The sequence below is a fragment of the Equus quagga genome, chromosome 11 (assembly GCF_021613505.1).
Source record: "Equus quagga isolate Etosha38 chromosome 11, UCLA_HA_Equagga_1.0, whole genome shotgun sequence".
NCBI lineage: Eukaryota > Metazoa > Chordata > Mammalia > Perissodactyla > Equidae > Equus > Equus quagga.
This window is the reverse complement of record NC_060277.1, coordinates 73,640,392-73,661,019: the sequence shown is the minus strand read 5'-3', so window position 1 is coordinate 73,661,019 and position 20,628 is coordinate 73,640,392. Positions and strand designations below refer to the sequence as shown.

Genomic DNA, 20,628 nt, shown 5'->3' with positions numbered 1-20,628 from the left:
TTAAAGTTTGACATCAGCAAACAGATTTGGAGATTACCATAATGTCATTGTCTTCTGATCTCTGGGTCTCAATTTGAGGTATCTTTAATTGTCTTAAACTCTATTCTTTTACTCTTAATTTTTCTTCCTACTGGTCAATCCTAGTTAATTTCTTAAGAAACCTGGATATAAATGTAGAGGAGCTGGTTAATGTACTCTGCCCATGGATGTTTTTATATATTTGTGCTGGCTGATGCGTACATGTGCCCCTTGGTGATAGTGAAATTATATTAATGGTCCTGTTACATATCATTGATATATTTTAATATTCATTTGATCAGAAAGTATTCATTGGCTAATTGTACTGCTCGGAAAGAAATCTGTGTAAACTCTGCAGTTTCTATGAAATGGCTTCTTGTTTTTCCAGGCTTTCTTGCTCTTTTTATTATAGTTCATAAAATAGAATTTCTTCACAAATAAGCATTTTTGTGCTTAATAAAGCAACTTCAGAACATTGAAAAAAAGCAGTGACTGACTGCTTTTAGATAATTTTAAATGAGTGAGACATTTTAAAGAAATTCTCTTAAGAATTTTAGGCATGCATTTGGCATCTTCAACTTTCATAGTCTTTCATGATCGCTTTTTAAAATTTTACTTAGAAATGTTTTGAATTATGAAGTACTGAGTCAGCAACTATATTTTAAGCTTGTTTCTGGTTCCAAGGGAAAGGTCTAGAGTAGCACAGGCTAATAAAACTTTCTGTGATGATAGAAATGTTCCAAATCTGCATGGCTTTTGAGCACTTGAAATGTGGCTCATGTGACTGAGGAACTGAATTTTACATTTTATTTCATTTAAATAAATTTGTATTTAAAAAGTCACACGTGGCTAGTGGCTACCATTAGACAATACAGGTCTAGGGGCGTGATTTTCAATGTAAATTAGATTTGCAATCTTGGGAAATATATCTGTTATATACTTTTCTAATTCAAAATAGTTAAGGATACTGAATTAAAGCAAACTGTTTTTTATTAACTATTTCAAACTATTTTCTGTAGGTAAGAGAACAAATTTAAATCAATTGTACTATCTCTGTACAAGATAATAAGGAGTAGGATCTCTAACTTTTTAAAAAATAAATTTAGTTTGAATCATATTAGTTTCATAGTAGCTTATAAGAATTTGAGATAGAAAGTGTCAGTTGAATCCACCAAAGTCTACCACATTTTAGATTTGGTAAATCTTTTCTATATTTTTTAGCTGATAAATTCAGTGTTTTTTGACAAAATTGAGAGATGTTAAATTTTATAGTAAGTGACAAAATCAAAAAGCATATTCCAGGGGCTGGTCTGGTGGCGTAGTGGTTAAGTTTGTGTGCTCTACTTCGGTGGCCCAGGGTTCACAGTTTTGGATCCCGGGTGTGGACCTAGCACCATTTGTCAAGCCACACTCTGGTGGCATCCCACATAAAATAGAGGAAGGTTGGCACAGATGTTAGCTCAGGGCCAATCTTCCTCACACACACAAAAAAGCACACACAGAAAAGGTTTGATTTATTGATGGTACACCATTAAAAAAAATTTAAGTACGTTAATAAATTATAATGGAAATACAAGTTATTTCATTCATTCAGAATTTCTTTAATAACCCCTTCCGCTTCCTAAACTACTCAGTCTTAAAGCCATTAGGTAGGACAATGTAAGGTAGGTGTCCATGCCAGCTGGTGAGCCATGGTAGCCCAGGGTGGAGTGTCAGAATCATGTGAGTAGAGGAGGGAGTTCCCACAGACGAATAGCCATGTATGTTCAAACAGAATCTAATGAGGGTATCTATGCAAAGAGGCACTCAGGTTTGGAGATTCAGAGCCCTAGTGTGATGACTAAGGCATTCATACACAGAAGTGGCTCAGCATGGGATATCAGAGCCTAGGTAGGGTGAGGAGGTGACAACAGGGAAAGTGTCCTATTATATAGGGTCAGAGCCTAAGGAGAACATTCATATCTGAGGGTGGCCTGACAGAGTAGCAGTGCCTGATCAAAAGGAAGAGGGCTTCCCTCATGAGGACTAATAAGGAGAGCCTCACTGCAGAGAAGTGACCCGATTTGAGTGAGGTATCAGAAACTGAGTAGATGAAGAGGATGTTCACCCTGTAGAGTGACTTGGAATGGTGTTTCAAAACTTGAGCAGAGAAATGGGGCATCTGCTCAGGAGAGAGAGTGGTGGCATAGATGGGAGATTGGTTACGTACAGGGGAAACTTATCAAATTAGAAAATATATTAAGAATAAAGAGAGCGAGGTTTCTCATTGTCAAAGAAGGGTGTTGCAAATAATGGAAAGAGAGAACGCTAGAATAAATACTAAGGTATTGGATTGGATCTGAGAGATTTCAATGAACTCAATTGTTTTCGATTAACAAATATAGTTGTTTAATGTGCATGTCTGTATATAAATGTAGTGTGTATATGTGTGTGTTCCCTAACTCTGTCCACTGAGAGGATCTAAGAGCAGTGACACCTCAGTAGCAGTGAGCATACCTACTGCCATGGCTCCTTGGAGAAATGGTTGATCCAGTGTCTGGAGTAGGGAGAGTACAAGATGACCCTGGAACATCTTAGTGTGCCAGAAAGCAAGGAAGTGATCAAGGAGTGATGGCAATGTCAAAAAAACAGAAGCCAGCACAAAAAGGTTCTTACTGCTCAAATATGAGGCAATTTGAACATCAAAATAAGTGATAGTAGCAGATTATAATTTATTAAATAAAATAGAAACCTACAAGTCCATATGATAAATTTAAAAAATAAAATGAAAGTTTTTTGAAAAACAGGATGTTTATATAAATTTAAAATATCTTCTCATAAAACACTTATTAATTATAAAGGGAAAAGAGAAACTTACCATGTAGAAGCGTGGCAGACTTGCCTAAATTGATCGAAGTGAACACCAATCAATAACAGCACCATTTGAAATCATGCACCACCTCATAGAATACATTGAGAAAAATATAACATTTACTTCTGTGATATTCCTGCCAAAGATGTATAACCCAAATTTAATCATAGGACAAACCTAAACTGAGGGACAGTCAAGAGTCTTGTATACTTCAAAATTATCAAGGTCATGACTTCAACTTTAGTAGAATGTTCTTGTTTATAAGAAATACACACTACAGTATTTAGGAGTGGTGGGGCATTAAGTCAGCAATTTACTCTAAATTGATTCACTTGAAAAAGTTCTTTGAACTGCAGTTCTAATTTTTTTTTGCTAAGTTTGAGATTATTAAAAAAAATCAAACTTAGCAATACTTGTGTGCCCCTGTATAACAGGCACATATTTTAACAGGAAAGTTTTCTTTCTCTTTTTTTTTCAATAGCGGAAAGGAAGCCTCCTTTATTTAATATGAATGCAATGAGTGCCTTATATCACATAGCCCAAAATGAATCCCCTACACTGCAGTCTAACGAATGGTAAGTGTTGTAAAAGATATGTTACTCAACATTGTATAAATTAAATGCTTTTCATAATGTTATCAAAATGATTTCAATGATTTCAAAATGTATTTACCTGAAGAAATATTAAAATGGGTTTATTGTACCCTTATATCATGTTTATCTTTATTATGTCTGCTTTTCATAGCATGTATATAACTCAGTTCAGATTGGATAGATGATACCACATAGAAGCAAAAAATATTTCTTTTTATAAAAATTTATATTTTATTTTTTCTTTGCACTTTAGAAACATATAACCCTGATTATTAACAAATAGCACGATTTAAACATTAATATTTTATTATTAAAATATATCGATAGCCACACCTGTAGTGATATTTTGTTGGGGAATGATTTATAATTTATATGGGGTATGAAAATTTGTATTTATATGGTAAAATGATTTGATTTATCAGAATTACCAGATAATCCATAACTTTGGGATTGTTCTGATTTTTATTATGATATTTATTATTCAGAATGCTCTGATGTTTGTTCTCCTACTACTTCCTTAATTTGATAAAATTAAGTTCATTCATGTATAGAAGTTTATGGAGAACAGATTAACAATTTTAGAAAACTAGGATTTTTATCAGTGATAGAAAATTTTTGTGGGAAATTAATTCCTCAGGTGTGTCTAGCATTTGAAAAATTCTAGGGAAATATCTAGCATATTTAATAAATACTTTAAAGTTCACAAGTAGATACATGAATTAGGGGTACTTTATTTTTTTAATGATTACATAGGTGAGACACATTCCTAGGCCTTTGCTACTTATGTAGAGGCATAAGAGGAATCTTTTGGAACAGAGTTTAGTATTATGGTACATATAAGTAATAAATGTACTAATCACAGACTGTCTTTACACTGTGTAGATACTCCCTACAAAGCAAATAGAGTGATGTTTTGAAACATGCTATATGTAGAAGAAGATCCAAGGGGCAAATAAGAAAGAGAGCTGGCATAGAGAAAAAAAAACAAAATTGAGAGGAATGTTATCTTAGATTTGAGTGCAAAAAAGAAAAACATTGGCTTCCTTAATTTTGCCTCAATATGGAATGAGTTGTGATGTTTAAATACATGGGAGCAGGATTTTTAAATAATCTGTGCAAGTTTGTCTTTGGAAAATGGTAGAGATTCATTGGTTGTTTAAGATAGCTTTTCGTAAACTTATATGAGATATCTAATATGTCGTGTCTGCTTTTTCTTTTATCATTTCTTTTCCATCACCCCTCCCACCAACAGGCACATGCCTTGATTTTTAGATGTGTTTTTAAAGGAAATAGCAATATGTTCACCTGATACTTTCCTTTACAATAGGTCTGATTATTTTCGCAACTTTGTAGATTCTTGCCTCCAGAAAATCCCTCAAGATCGCCCTACATCAGAGGAACTTTTAAAGGTCAGTTCTAATATACTTGAAGTCTGTTTTCTACCCCTAAGAGATTATTTTAAAGAATGTGTTTTATTCTTCTTGGATTCTGAATCAGTATTAAGTATGCTGTGCTAATTTTTACCAAAATACTAATTTTATATGCTGTTCTGTCTTGGAACTTTTCTTTGGTGCTGAGTTTTTTATTTGTTTTTTCAAAATTGACCAACTCCCTTTACCATGTCTGAATAGAATATATAGTTAAATATTCAAAATAGTATGAAATGGCTAAATTTTTATATGCACAAGAATATATTCACGAGTTATAATTATGTTTTAATTCATAGGGAATAATGTCATTTCAAAGTTGGTGAAACATAGTTTAGCTTTGGATCTAATTTTTATATCTACCCTACTTTATGTATTGATCTCTCCTATATTAAAATAATAGGAAAAAAGGGGAAACTATGTGTAATATATTTACATAAATATTCTGGGAGGAAGGACATTTCAAAAGAAATTGTTAAAAATAGCTATCATAGGGGCTGGCCCCGTGGCCGAGTGGTTAAGTTCGCGTGCTCTGCTGCAGGCGGCCCAGTGTTTCGTTGGTTCGAATCCTGGTCGCGGACATGACACTGCTCATCAAACCACGCTGAGGCAGCGTCCCACATGCCACAACTAGAAGGACCCACAACAAAGAATATACAACTATGTACCTGGGGGCTTTGGGGAGAAAAAGGAAAAAATAAAATCTTTAAAAAAAAATAAAAAAAAAAAATAGCTATCATACTTGTGTTTCCTTTTTGGAAATAGATTTTTCTAACTTAGCAATGAAAATATTTTTTAAATTATGTAAATCCTATTCAGTTTTCAGTAGGTTTGATTGCCTAATTTAAATACGTGATTGGTATATGCTTTTTGTTCTCAAAAATTTGTTTTTTCATTTGGAGCTTGACCATCTTATTAATAGCAATACTAGTGTTGTTGAACTTAATATAGTTCTTAAAGCATCTAGATAAGGCAATAGTAAGTAGGCCTTGACTGTATCTCTTCGTGACCCTAAGGAATCTTGTTAATTTTTCATTATAAGATTTAAGTAGACTATTTTTAGATGAGTGTTTTAGAATTTCAAGAAATTTAGTTTGTTTTCACCAACACACATCAGTTAAAGATACAAAGAAATTGAAAGGATCATATATATTTGATAGTATTATTTGCAGCCACAGTATGTAGAAGAGCAATATAAAGATTCCGTAATACTTGGGGAATTCTAGGCAGTAAGCTCACTCATAGTCTCAAAACTGAATGCCTGAATGAATAGGTACTCAGAATAGCAACAAAGGTTTAGTATAGCTAGGAATTAGGTTAGTGAAAAATAAACAAGATCTATATTTAAAAAACTATCAAACTTAGAAATATGAGATATATTATTTTTGGGGAGGAAGACTTAACATTGTACATAATGGTACCTACCAAGCTAAAGCTCAGTAAAAGGGAAGAATGTAACTGGCTTCTTACACTTGTCTAATATAATCATGTATAACTTACAGGTATACATTCTGAGAAATGCATCATTAGGTGATTTTGTCGTTGAGCAAACATCATAGACTATACTTAAACAAATCCTGATGGTATTACCTACTGCACACCCAGGCTATGTGGTACTACTGTTATGGGACCATTGTCATGTATGTGGTCCATTGTTGACCAAAAAGTTTTTATGTGGCACACGATTGTATAGGCAAAAGGAGCTCTTTGATAATAACTCAACCCACCAGGGCCAGGTATTTGGCCTTTGGTGATTAGATCCCACGTCTGCATATAGTATTCATTTACCTGGTCCATAGTATTTGCACAGCCTTAGTGGAAATGATAGGAAGTATCAAGTGCTTCTTTCCCTTTGGCCTAATTATATTACAATCATAGTCCATCATAGATTTAAAAAAATTAATAAGTTTTTAAAATGTATGAAGCTGTTTATCTCAGAATTCGAAATTGGAAATAACTATCCAGAATTAAGGTAATGGTTAAAATAATTTTTGCATAAACATTTGATGAAATATTCTATAGATATTATGTTTTTGAGTTCGAAATAACATAATACTTATGACAGTGAAAGTAGAATACAGTTATCATATAGTTCCAGCTCTTTGGATAGAAAAGAAATGTTTGAGCTAACAAAAAAGATGAAAGTGTTTAAGAATTCAAGAGCATCTCATGAACTCAAAGCAGAAGGTGTCTTAATGCAATCTATGTGCTAACTATGTATCTACAAAAGAAAATCTGTACATAGAAAATTTCTGAAAAGAAATATATCAAAATGAAACAGTGATAATTCTAGTGGTGAAATTCTTCTTTCTACTTTTCTGTTTTTGATAAAGTTAAACTTTATTAAAATTTGGTGGGAAAAATCACTAATAATATAATGGCTTTTAGTCAGCAGCTAGTGTTTTGTGAAGAGTGTTGCCTATGCAACATATGAAGGAACCTGTAATATCCAAGTTTATGTTACATAAACCACCATCAGTAAATACATTCCTGTCGAAATCTCATATAACTCAGAACTAAATGTGCCTTTTCTATGAAATCAGCAGTTGCAGGAATATGTAAACTTTTATTTAGCCTTTATTTACAGCTCTAATTGGGCTTAATTCTTAGTGTTTAATTAGACCCTTTGATTTCAACTCTACATTTTCAGTTGGCCAATAAAAGTATCATGTTCAAAGTTTTTATAAAATGTACAGGCATAGTTATGTAGGCACTGAGTATATATCTGTAAATAACAATTTTATGAGTATAAGAAGTCAGAAGTGTAATAGAATAGATAGCTATAGATTATGTACATGGTCTATCATGATTATTTAGGATAGTAACTCTAGGGTCTGAGAAGAGGTACATTTGTACTCATTTAAAAAAATACATCGGTTTCAACCTGACTTTTACCTTCTACTCCTCTCCAGCACATGTTTGTTCTTCGGGAACGCCCTGAAACAGTGTTAATAGATCTCATTCAAAGGACAAAGGATGCAGTAAGAGAGCTAGACAATCTGCAGTATCGAAAGATGAAGAAACTCCTTTTCCAGGAGGCACATAATGGACCAGCAGTAGAAGCACAGGAAGAAGAAGAGGTAATAACTTGAAAATGACTCAAATATTGAGCTCTCTTTATTGGTTTCTCTCCATATGCAACTTGTCTTGCCACAAATCTTTTATATCAGTGGTTCCCAGATTGTGTTTTCTTAACACTGGTCCTGTAAGATCACAGGTGGAAAAAAAGGTTTTGCATTTTTTAAACCCAACCGCTTCCTAGTACATATTGGCATAGTAAAGCCCTGTGAAGTCTTTTATTAAATAAACCTTTATTTAATCTAGTCCCTCTCAACTTCCTGGCTCCCCATTTTTTGCCTGATTGTCCAATTCCATGGAACATGCTTTTGGAAATATTTGAAATTAAGTCTTTGGAAGTTGACAGTACTCAGAAGTCATTAGAAAGTTGCCGAGCATTCTATTCTTTCTCCAGGGTCACTTGATTCTTTTCAGTTCTGCATAATTTCATTCCATCCACACAGTTCTTAAATACTCATTTTTCAGATAAGTAAAACAAGACTCGGAGTGGTTAACTAACTCACCATAGGTAGAGGCAGTGGGTTCAAGCTCATATCTCTCTCCCTCTCAAGGCCAAGTTCTTCTCATGTTGCTTTTGGGGAGAATGGAAATACAAATTTACAATAGAAATGTTACAGAACTTTCTCACAAGTAAATATACATATAAAGCTTATTATTTGTGGAGCTTTTTTTTTTTAACTCTAGAGGCTTTCAGTTTTCTTCTTTGCTCCTATCAGAATTCCAAAGCTTTGATTCTTTTTTATTGCTTTCCAGTGAGAGAGATCACTTTGCGTTCTGGAACCAGGAGCAGTAATTACTTACTTTTCTTTTCTTTTTAATAGTGCTACATAATTAATGAACTATAAAATACAACTTTATTAACATATAGTTTTGGTATTTTTGGTTTTACTTTTAGTAGTCATCAGAAAGTTGTTTTGGGATATTTTAGAAATATGAAATATTTTAGTAAAGTGAAATTAATAAAATTCTAATGTAGTTAAATCTGTAATGGCATCTCTGTTAGGCTAGGGATATAAGAAAAGTTCCTATATATATATACCATGTGTCTTTATTTATTAAATTCTGCATATCTTGTAGAATTTTAATGTGGTAGGACTGCTATAATGTTGGTGCCCAGATACCATTGTTTGCCTGGTTAACTCAGAAAAACATTCTTGTGATTGTGATTATATATGTAATATGTAATTTTTAATTTACACAAAAATAGGAATTAATATTAAATTATTAGGTGCTATAAGGATAGGCTGGGGACTATATTCTGAGGAAGAAAGAAAAATATAAAAAGCTTCAATAAAAAATAACAACTAGGGGCCAGCCCGGTGGTGTGGTGGTTAGGTTTGCGTGCTTCGCTTCGGTGGCCTGGGGTTTGCAGGTTCAGATCCTGGGTGCAGACCTACGTACGGCTCATCAAGCTATGTTGTGGCACTGTCCCACATACAAAATAGAGGAAGCTTGGCATGGATGTTAGCTCAGGGACAATCTTCCTCACTAAAAAAAATAAAATAAAATAACTAAAAGTAGTTGTTAATAGGATTTTTTTTTAAAAGTTGGGACTTGTTTTAACCATGGGGATCATTGAGAAATGAACATAATCTCTATATATCCCCCATGAGATATGTGGTAGAAATGGATTTCAAAAAAGTCAAACAATTTAGGGAAAATGCTACACTTTGGAAATAACCCGAAACAGATGAACTGATTTTTTTCACACAGTTGTTTGGGTTTTTTTTATTTACTTGCTGGTCATTTTTCTTTGTTCGTTTTTCTGTCAACAGATGGTAAACTTCCTGGTCTTGGCAAATAAAGGGAATTTCTCATGCTAGACCTCTGACTTTCTTTCTAAAGACTGTTTGCCACACAGTGTGCTATGTGCTTATAATCAAGAATCAAAAGAGATATAGATACTTGAACCTAATGCTCTTTTCCCTTAGGAACAAGATCATGGTGTTGGACGGACAGGAACAGTGAATAGCGTTGGAAGTAATCAGTCTATTCCCAGTATGTCCATCAGTGCCAGTAGCCAAAGCAGTAGTGTTAACAGTCTTCCAGATGCCTCAGATGACAAGAGTGAACTAGACATGATGGAGGGAGACCACACGGTGATGTCTAATAGTTCTGTCATCCATTTAAAACCTGTGAGTATTTGGATTTCAGTGAAAAAAAATTTTGACTTTGGTAAATAATTTTCTTCATCTGATTTGTTTAAGGGGAGATTTTCTTTGATGTGTCAGAAGTTTGGAACATTTTTGGGTAACTTATTCTAAAATGGCAGTAGGCTTGTTAATTCCCAATGTAATGTCTGCATTTGGAAAACTAATGTTTTGAAACTACAGAAAGGATATTTTTTAAATCTTAGAAGAAATAAATACAGAAAAACTATATAATGTAATATTTGAAGTTATTTAGATGGAAAATAAAATATTTAAAAATAATGAGTATACACATGAAATTCATGATAACAGTTGTCTCTGGGAAATGAGAGAAAGGGTTAGAATGGGTGATGATCAAAAGTGACTTCTGCATTATCCGTAATGTTTACAGCTTTAAATAAAACTGAGTGTAATTGTGGAAAATTATAAATTCTAGGTTTAGGAAATATGAATGTTTGCTACATTATTCTTTGCAATTTCAAGTGCGAAATTTAAAATTTTCTTGAAAATATTTGAAGATCAGGTAACTCCTTTAAGCAATTAATAGGAATGCTTCCTTTTTAACTTCACAGCTTGCAGTATGACCTAAAAAGTTATTAGGCATAATAGCTTAAAGATGGAACTAACCCAAATGTTCATTAACAGATGAATGAATAAACAAAATGTGGTGTAAACATCTAACGGAATATTATTCAGCTATAAGAAGGAATGAAATTCTGATACATGAATGAACCTTGAAAACATTATGCTAAGTGATATAAGCCAGGTGCAAAAAGACAAGTATTGTATAATTCCACTTACATGAAATATCTACAATAGGCAAATTCGTAGAGACAGAATGTAGATTAGAGGTTACCAGGGGCTGAGTGGAGGATGAAATGGAGATTCTTTTGTTAATGGATACAGAGTTTCCGTTTGGGGTGATGAAAAAGTTTTGGAAATAGTGGCAATGGCTGCACAACATTGAGAATGTAATTAACACCACTGAATTGTACACTTAAAAATGGTTAAAATGGCAAATTTTATATTATATATATTTGAACACACACAGAGAAAAAGTCATTGGGAATAAGATTTAGTTAAATAGTAGTGTTATTCAGGGCAAAATCGTGTTTAATTTTTATATTCTTAGACAATAGAATCAGCAGTAAAAAAGATTATTCACACATTTAGTTGGTTGCTACTTAATTGACTCCCTCTTAAGTAAATGAACTAAGGAAAGACGTTAGTTCTTAAAGTTTTTACAACTGTTTTTGATTATTTTTGACAAGTGGCAGAAGTATTATAAAGATATTTTTAAGCTATAACATTGTTTCTAAAACCCAAGAGCCTTAGAGTAATTTTATTACTGCTCTTTAAAATTCTGCTGTGTATTTCATCATCTTTGTTTTAAGTTATATTAAAGCTTTTCAATTTTGCATATAATAATGAGTAGGATATAAATCTAGTCTTACATATTTCCTTAACCTGAATCTATGTGCTGTTTCATACACTGAAGAAATAACGTCTCCTGATTCTAATTATGTCAAAAATGAAACGTCAGCATTCCTAATTTCTGTTTGCTTTTGCTTTTTAAAATTATGTCTTTGAGATTTATTGATCAAGTTGTCTTTAAACTTTGTCTTGAAAGTTCAAACAAACTGTGTTTGTTCACCTCAGATAATATTGTCTCTTTCTTTGCCTAGGAGGAAGAAAATTACAGAGAAGAGGGAGATCCTAGAACAAGAGCATCAGATCCACAATCTCCGCCCCAAGTATCTCGTCATAAATCACACTACCGTAATCGAGAACACTTTGCTACTATACGGACAGCGTCACTGGTATGTACTTCCCTTTGAATTAAAAATAAATTTTTCTTGTTGGACCTTGGCATCACTACTCAACTATCTCTTATTTTTTTGTATTTGGGGTTTTTTTTGCAAAACATTCATTTAACATTTAAGTCCTATTATGAGAACGATATTATACAAAGCCCCCTAAGAGGGCTTAAACTAATCATATTATTAAACTAATAATATCTTCAAGACATAACTAAAAGGTTAGAATATATTTAAATGCTTAAGAGGACTACAAGGTGCTAAATGAGAATTCAGATTACTTTTGATTCATGGCATAAAGGAAGAATTTATAAAACAAATGGTTTGAGCCTTTAATAAACAGTCAGTTTTAGGCACAGAGTGGGAGAAGAAATGTTATTTCCACATAAGAATTGATAATAAGGAAATACAGAGGCTAACCAAAATGAGGGGAGGTGTTTGGGAATGGCTGGTAATCCACTTTGATACACTCAAAATATAGTTCTTCTGACTTCCCAAATAATAATTTGTGCATTATTTGTCCATTACAAGGGTGTTGTTATAGTAGGGTGCTTATAACCCTGATCAGTCAGATAAGTAGGACCAAAACATGATAAAGGTTACTAGGGATAGAAAGAAATTACTTTAAGATGTCATAATAAAAGTAGGCTATTAGGAAATATGACAGAAAGAAAAAAGATATGGGTGTTATCTGAGTTATCACCTTCATAAGCAGATTTTATAAATCCCGTGCTATGACCCATGAATCTGTATGACGTGTGGGGTCAAGAATGCTATCCTACACCATAAGTCAGGTCATTCCTACTATTCTGCAACATGTAAATAACTCTTTAAACAAAGCAGTGTCAAAAATTGCTTAATTTTTTCATCACTATTTTAACAACTACCAAAAGGGGCCAGCTCATGGGAAAACATCTTCGTGAGTTGGCATATATTAAATGTTTCCCAAGCAAGTCTTCTGTCCCAAATTTTGGCCCCCTCAAATTAATTAAGGGCACTTAAGTTATGGATTTAGAAAACTTAAGATCCATATCCTTAAACCCAGTAGTTCATTTATTTCAAATGAAACATTCAGAGAGTATGTAGATTTATGTACAAATATAAGCATAACTATATTACTTGATATAATTACCATATATCATAACTAAGTCTGTAACTTATGCCTTGGATTTTTTTTTAATACAATAAATTGCACAGATCTTAGGTATTTAATTTGAAAAGGTTTTACAATGGTACACACGTATGTTAGCTGGCACCTAAAAAAACAAGATAAGTAAAATTTTTTGTCATCACAGAAAGTTCTCTTTATACCCCTCTTTAGTCACTTCTCTACTCCCATGACCATCACTTTCTGTTTCTTCACTGTTGTTAATTTTAACTGTTTTTAGATTTCATATAAATGGAATCACAAAGAATGTACTTTTTTTTTTTTTGAGGAAGATTAGCCCTGAGCTAACATCTACTGCCAATCCTCCTCTTTTTGCTAAGGAAGACTGCCCCTAAGCTAACATCCATGCTCATCTTCCTCTACTTAATATTTGGGATGTCTGCCACAGCATGGCTGGACAGATGGTGCATAGGTCCGCACCCAGAATCCCAACCAGCACACCCTGGGCCCCCGAAGCAGAATGTGCAAACTTAACTGCTGCGCCACCGGACTGGCCCCAGAATGTACTCTTTTACGTCTGGCTTATTCTGTTCAGCTTAATGTTTTTGAGATTCATCCATTCTTCTATTGATGAACATTTGGTTTGATTCTTATTTGGGGCTATTACACATATGGTTGCTATAAAAATTTTTGTACAAGTCTTTATATGAACATGATTTTTAAAATTTTTTTATGATAAATACCTAAGGGTAGAATTGCTGAGTCATAGGATATATGTATGTTTAGCTTCATAAGAAGCTGTCAGACAGTTTTCCAAAATGGTTGTACCGTTTCACATGCTCTTAGCAATGTGTAAGAGTTCCATTTGGTCCATATCCTCTCCATCATTTGGTGTTGTCATTTTTTTATTTTAGCCATTCTAATGGGTGTGAAATGGAATCTCATAGTGGGTTTTTTTACACCCTAATAAGCACCTTTTCATGTGCTTATTGTCTGTTCATATATGTTCTTTAGTGAAGTGTCTCTTCGAGTCTTTTGCCTGATTTCTTATTCAGATGTTCTGTTCGTCTTTTTAATATTGATCTGTAGGAGCTCTTTATATAGTCTGGATACAAGTTTTATGTCATATATATGTTGCAAATGTTTTTTCTCCATCTGATTTACCTATTCTTTTTCTTACTGTTGTCTTGATGAGAAATTAAAATTTTTTACTTTTAAAATCCAATTTAAACAACTCAATTAAAAAATGGGTAAAGGACTTGAATAAACATTTCTCCAGAGAAGATATACAAATGGCCAATAAGCATATGAAAAGATGCCCAACATCATTAGTCATTAGGGAAACGCAAGTCAAAACCACAATGAGACACCACCTAAAACCCACTGGGATGGCTATTAAAAAAAAAAAGGAAAATAACAAGTGTTGGAGAGCATTTGGAGAAATTGGAAATCCTGTATATTGCTGGTAAGAATGTAAAGATTCAGCTGCTATGAAAAACAGCTGATGATTCCTCAAAGTGTTAAACAGAATTACCACATGACCCAGCAATTCTACTCCTAGGTATATGCCCAAAAGAATTGAAAACAGATACTCAAACAAGTACATTTACACACGTGTTCATAGCAGCACTATTCACAATAGCCAAAAGGTACAAACAACCTTTTATACCATCAACGGATGAATGGATAAACAAATTATGGTGTATGGATACACTGGAATATTATTCAGCTATAAAAAGGAATGAAGTACTGATACATACTATACAATGTGGATGAACCTTGAAAACATGCTAAATGAAAGAAACCAGACACAAAAGGTCACACATTATATGACTCTGTTTATATGAATATCCAGAATAGATAAATCTGTAGAGACAGAAAAGAGATTGGTGGTTACCAGAAGGCAGGCATGGGGAGCAACTGCTTAACAGATACAGGGTTTTCTTCTGAAGTGATAAAAATGTTTTGTAGCAATGAGGTGTTGGTTGCATAACATCATGAATATACTAAATGCTACTGAGTTGTTCACTTTAAAATGATTAATTTTATATTATGTGAATTTCACCTCAATTGAAAAATCTAATTTATACATTTTTGTCTTTATAGTCAGTGTTTTTTTGTCTTGCCCAAGAAATATTTGCCTACTCCAAGGTCATGAAGATGTTCTATGTTTTCTTCTGTTTTATGATTCTGGGTTTTATATTAAGGTCAAATGATTCTTTTCAAATTAATTTTTGTGTATAGAGTGATATAGGTGTCAAGGTTTGTTTATTTTTGATAACAGAGAACCAGTTGTTTCAGTAGGGTTTGTTAAAAACACTCTCCTTTCCTCTTTGAATTAACTTGACTTTTTGGTAGAAAATCAATTGACTGAATGTGCGTGGGTCTCTTTCTAGATTGTATTCTGTTCCTTTGATTTATTCAGCTTATCGTTACACCATTATCACACTGTTTTGATTACTGAAGTATATGTCTTCCAACTTTTTTTTCCCTCAAGATTATTTTGGCTATTCTAGGTCCTTTACAAATTCCCATATAAATTTTACAACCAACTTGTCTGTTTCTGTAAAAGACCTGCTGGAAATTTAATTGGAAACTGTGAACTTGGATCTCTTATATTAATCGCTCACTTAGTTAATAGTAGAGTGGTCTAAAATGCTTTTGAAGGAAAAATGTTTTGCTTTATTCTTTTCTCTCCTGGTTTGTCTGTCTAGGTTACGAGGCAAATGCAGGAACACGAGCAGGACTCTGAGCTTAGAGAACAGATGTCTGGCTATAAGAGAATGAGGCGGCAACATCAAAAGCAGCTGATGACTCTGGAAAATAAGCTAAAGGCTGAGATGGATGAACATCGCCTCAGATTAGACAAAGATCTTGAAACTCAACGTAACAATTTTGCTGCAGAAATGGAGAAACTTATCAAGAAACATCAGGCTGCTATGGAAAAAGAGGTGGCTGATTCAGTATTATTAATTTATTTATTCTAGCTTGTGACCATCACAGAATTAACCAAGATGGCATTTTAATGTTAGGGTATCCGTTCCCAAGAACCAAGAAAATTGGGGAAAGGGAGAAACAGTTATATAATGTGTATAATAGTAAGTACCGTGTCTGGGAACTAGCGCACATGGGATCATTTCCTGACACTTGGTAGTTTTATAGTGTCACAATGGGTAAGTTGTTCAACTCTTCTAGACCTCGGGTACCCTGCTTATCTGAGTAGTTTGAGAACTCACCTATCATTAGGTGATTTAGGTCTCAAAAAATAGTTCATGGTTCTTTTCTCTGGGTATTTTTTGGAAATCTTCCTTAAATTTATAGCAGCATTTTTATATTAGAATAATTGAAGATTACTGTAATATATACAGAGTGTATTAGAGATTGTAAATTAAGAGAGATTCAGATTTAGCCCACTTGTTTATTTACAAATAAGGGTCGTTCTACTCCATGATAAAGGTAGATTTTTAAGGATTCTTGTTATATGAAACCTTTTCTTCTAATGTTTTTGCTGTCCAAATAGTTCATTTTATTTTAATAGTCATGTTTGTCCATTAAAATGTAAGCTTCTCAATAAATTCACACAATATCATCATATGTCTGGCTAGTCCACATTGAGACCTTATTTGTCATACCTACCCTGTTCACTCTTTCCCCCCAAAAATGAAGAACCACCCTCTCACAGTAGAGAATTTGGCAAAATAATTTATGGTGTAAATAAATATTTAATTTTGAAATTATTTGGTAAAAGAATGTCCAAATATTTAGAATCCTTTTGGGCATTGTATAGTATTTTTAATAACTTGGAAAGAGGTAGATAGTAACATATTTAGGAAAGTAATTCATGAAACAGGATGTGCAATATGCTTATCATTTTGGTTGAAATATATATATGCGCACAGAAAAAATTAGGAAGGGTGTGCACCAAAATGTTTATATTGGTTATCTCTGGGTGCTAAAGTCATTTGAGATTTTTCTTCTTTGTGTTTTTCTGTATATCCTAAATGTTCTACGATGAATATATATTGTATATATAATCAGAAATAATACAGTATGATACATATATCTAGTATTTAACATTTTCATATTATTTAATATGTAAATTAGAGGCCAGGGTTTAATATGAAGATGAAAATATGTATTATTTAATACACAAGTCAATCTAGATAAAAGATCATGATCTAATTATATTTATGGATAAATGTGTGTTTTGTTTTACTGCGAGGAAGGCATACTCTTGCTAAATGAAAAAGAAAAAAACATTTTGACCCTGTGAAAGATCATTTTATATTTTTTATTTTTTTTTAAGGAAGATTAGCCCTGAGCTAACATCTCCTCTTTTCACTGAGGAAGACTGGCCCTGAGCTAACATCCATGCCCATCTTCCTCTACTTTATATGTGGGATGCCTACCACAGCATGGTGTGCCAAGCGGTGCCATGTCCGCACCCAGGATCCGAACTGGTGAACCCCAGGCTGCCGAAGCGGAACGTGGGCACTTAACCACTGTGCTACCGGGCCAGCCCCAAAGATCAACATTTTAAAGATGAGCTCCAGGGTCCATCCCCGTGGCCAACTGGTTAAGTTTGAGCGCTCTGCTTCAGCGGCCCAGGGTTTCGCAGGTTCAAATACTGGGCACAGACATGGCACCGCTCATCATGCGGTGCTGAGGCGGCGTCCCACATGACACAACTAGAGGGACCCACAACTGAAAATACACAACTACGTACGGGGGGCTTTGGGGAGAAAAAGGGAAAATAAAATCTTTTTAAAGATGAGCTCCATTTCACTGGTTCTCTGAAATTCAAATACTAAAGACGCTGAGTAGCACTTATTAATAATTTGTTGGATATTATTATTTTGATAATGCTTATACTGATTTTATGTTCTTTGGGGAAAAAAGGCATCCTTGGTGATGTTTATTAAACTCTGCTTTGAATATATCTACTTAACTAATTTGATACCTTTCAAAAATTTTCTGTAGGCCAAAGTCATGGCCAATGAGGAGAAAAAATTTCAGCAACATATTCAGGCCCAACAGAAGAAAGAACTGAATAGCTTTTTGGAGTCCCAGAAAAGAGAATATAAACTTCGAAAAGAACAGCTTAAAGAGGTACTTTTTTATAAAAATTTTCAAGCCAGTTATTTGCTTATTGATTATATTTGATGTTGATCAACTCATAGAACCATTAGGATAAATTTTTCTTTTGTTGTTTGTGGCCACCTAAATGTAAGGGGTTGGATTGAAGACGTTGATGATAATCAGTTACTCTTCGGTGGACTGAGATCAATGACTCTTCAGTGGACTGAGATCCTCATTTAAGCAGGATCTAAAAAGTATATAAATATAAATTATTTTATTTATAATAGCTTTTCTATGCACTTGTTAAGTAACTGACTCACTAGAAATAAAAATATTTGAGCTGTGAAAAAAAGCCATGCATTTCTTTCTTTAAAAGTGAGCCATACCTTCTTACTTTTGACTCAGAAGATTACAATAATATGTTGTTATTCCGCTTTTAACATAGAGTAAGGCTAAGAGGCATATTTGCTCATCACATTTTCTGTAGTAGGAGAACATACTGATTATTTTTCAGTTTATATCCCCTCTTACAGACTGATTGAAGTTTTTAATCCATGTAATTAATTATTAGCACACTGGTAAATTAATTGATCTTGATAAAATAACAGTAATCTCTTTGATATTAATGCTTTAGTATGTGTAAGAATTTGCCTTATAATCAGATATGTAAGTCCTATAATGGACCTATTGGTGGCACAGAGATTGCTATATATACCCTGCCAAGTGAGCTTCATTGATAAGATTTTTCCAACTCTAAAGGGTGTAACCTGCAGTGGATTCCCATGACTGTAATACAAAGCCAGACTCTACACTGGAACGTTGGGTTTGAAAAGATTGTTAATAAGATTCCAACTGTAAATAAATATCCAACAAAATGCAGTTCTATAGTTCCATTTCCTAGTGAAATAAGATTTTAGTTTTATGGATGTATTGGTTTAGATAATCCTTTAGGCATATAATTTGTAGTCCAACTAATAAATTCATCTTCTTTTAGAAGCCAGATTTGTGTGTGTATGTGTGCGTGTGTTCATTTAGAATAATGATTCTCAGTATAGAGGAAGGGACATAATAGAGTCTTGGTGAGGAAGTTCCATGGCAGAAGATTTTGAAAAAGATACCCGCGTGATTCTCTATGTATGTACCTGTGTTATCCCTCTCTCTTCCCATAGTGTGTGTACACGTACACCCTTAAGGTGAGAACTACTAATTTGTGTGCTTTTTATTTTTATATGTTTGAATATTTTGTGGACTAAAGTTATAAAGAATTGGTTTCCTTCTTGAATAATAGAGGAAGAACCATAAGGATAGTAGTCTCTGAAAAGTCATCTTATACCTAGAAAAGATGGCTTATTTATATTCTGTTCAGTGTTGATGCTTTTTAGGTTGAAAATATACTAGTATTAATTAGCATCCTAGGGTTTGCCTCATTGAGTATATCATCAATGTTCTCATCTTGCCCAATATAAATGCATTTTCATGTAGGTAGTTTGTGAGATGATATTTAAAATGCTGTAGAAAAGCATTGGTTTTTATTTGTTCAGTGATTATTAATGCTGAAGATTAAGTACCATTCATAAAGAAGGTCTCTATTCTCCCATGGTTTTGTTGATTTTACATTTAATTTCCAATTCTTTCATATTGAGTCCATCTGTAATTTTGCCAAAAACTTAGTATTTAGAATGTTGAAAACCAAGAAGTGAGACATAACTGTATTTTAACCCTGATTTTAATTCACATATGATGTCAACCTGAAAGCACTGCCTTCTGTCTTGGGAAGGATTTAAAGAAAGATGTGTTTTATTTACCAATCATTGTGTGCTTTTGCAGCTAGGCACCATCATAAATATAGCTATGCAAAGCTAAAAGGTATGCATGTTTTCTAGTGTGCTTTTCCCTTTTCCTGTCCTACTTCATGGGTAACTCAAGAAAAAGGAAAATATTACCTACCTCCTTAAAGTCATTGCCCTGCCTGAGCATTAGAGAGGACACAAATTAAGTACTTTTATTAAATTTAATAGATAACAAATGGTATATTCATGTAGTTAATTTTTATGTATTTTGAACTGAGTTGTTTTCTGTGTCGTCAGGAGCTGAATGAAAATCAGAGCACCCCAAAAAAAGAAAAACAGGAGTGGCTTTCAAAGCAGAAGGAGAATATACAGCATTTCCAAGCAGAAGAGGAGGCTAATCTTCTTCGACGTCAGAGACAATACCTAGAGCTAGAATGCCGTCGCTTCAAGAGAAGAATGTTACTTGGGCGCCATAACTTGGAGCAGGACCTCGTCAGGGAGGTATGTATGAGTGATGTGAAATCAGAACCTTTCTTGAAAATGTGTCTGTCACATCCTAGCATCAGGGCCTTTGCCATTGTACTTCCTTTTGCCTAAATCCTTCTTCCCCAGATATCTACGCGGCTTGCTTTCCTTCATGTCTCTCCTCAAATGTCACTTTCTCAGAAATGCCTTCCCTGATCACCAAATCCTTCTCCCTTCTTCACACATTCTTCT

The 20,628-nt window shown here is 33.6% G+C and overlaps 1 protein-coding gene across 2 annotated transcripts in view; it reads left to right on the top strand.

Moving 5' to 3' along the window:
* The window catches only part of TAOK1 (TAO kinase 1), a 149,309-nt gene that overhangs the window by 106,525 nt on the left and 22,156 nt on the right, over positions 1-20,628 (top strand). For both annotated transcript variants that reach the window (XM_046675834.1, XM_046675835.1), the window contains 8 exons: positions 3,351-3,444; positions 4,790-4,871; positions 7,802-7,969; positions 9,899-10,102; positions 11,803-11,937; positions 15,757-15,993; positions 18,023-18,151; positions 20,209-20,412. In XM_046675834.1, the coding sequence (XP_046531790.1) occupies positions 3,351-3,444; positions 4,790-4,871; positions 7,802-7,969; positions 9,899-10,102; positions 11,803-11,937; positions 15,757-15,993; positions 18,023-18,151; positions 20,209-20,412 (1,253 nt within the window). The remainder of the gene's footprint in view (positions 1-3,350; positions 3,445-4,789; positions 4,872-7,801; positions 7,970-9,898; positions 10,103-11,802; positions 11,938-15,756; positions 15,994-18,022; positions 18,152-20,208; positions 20,413-20,628) is intronic.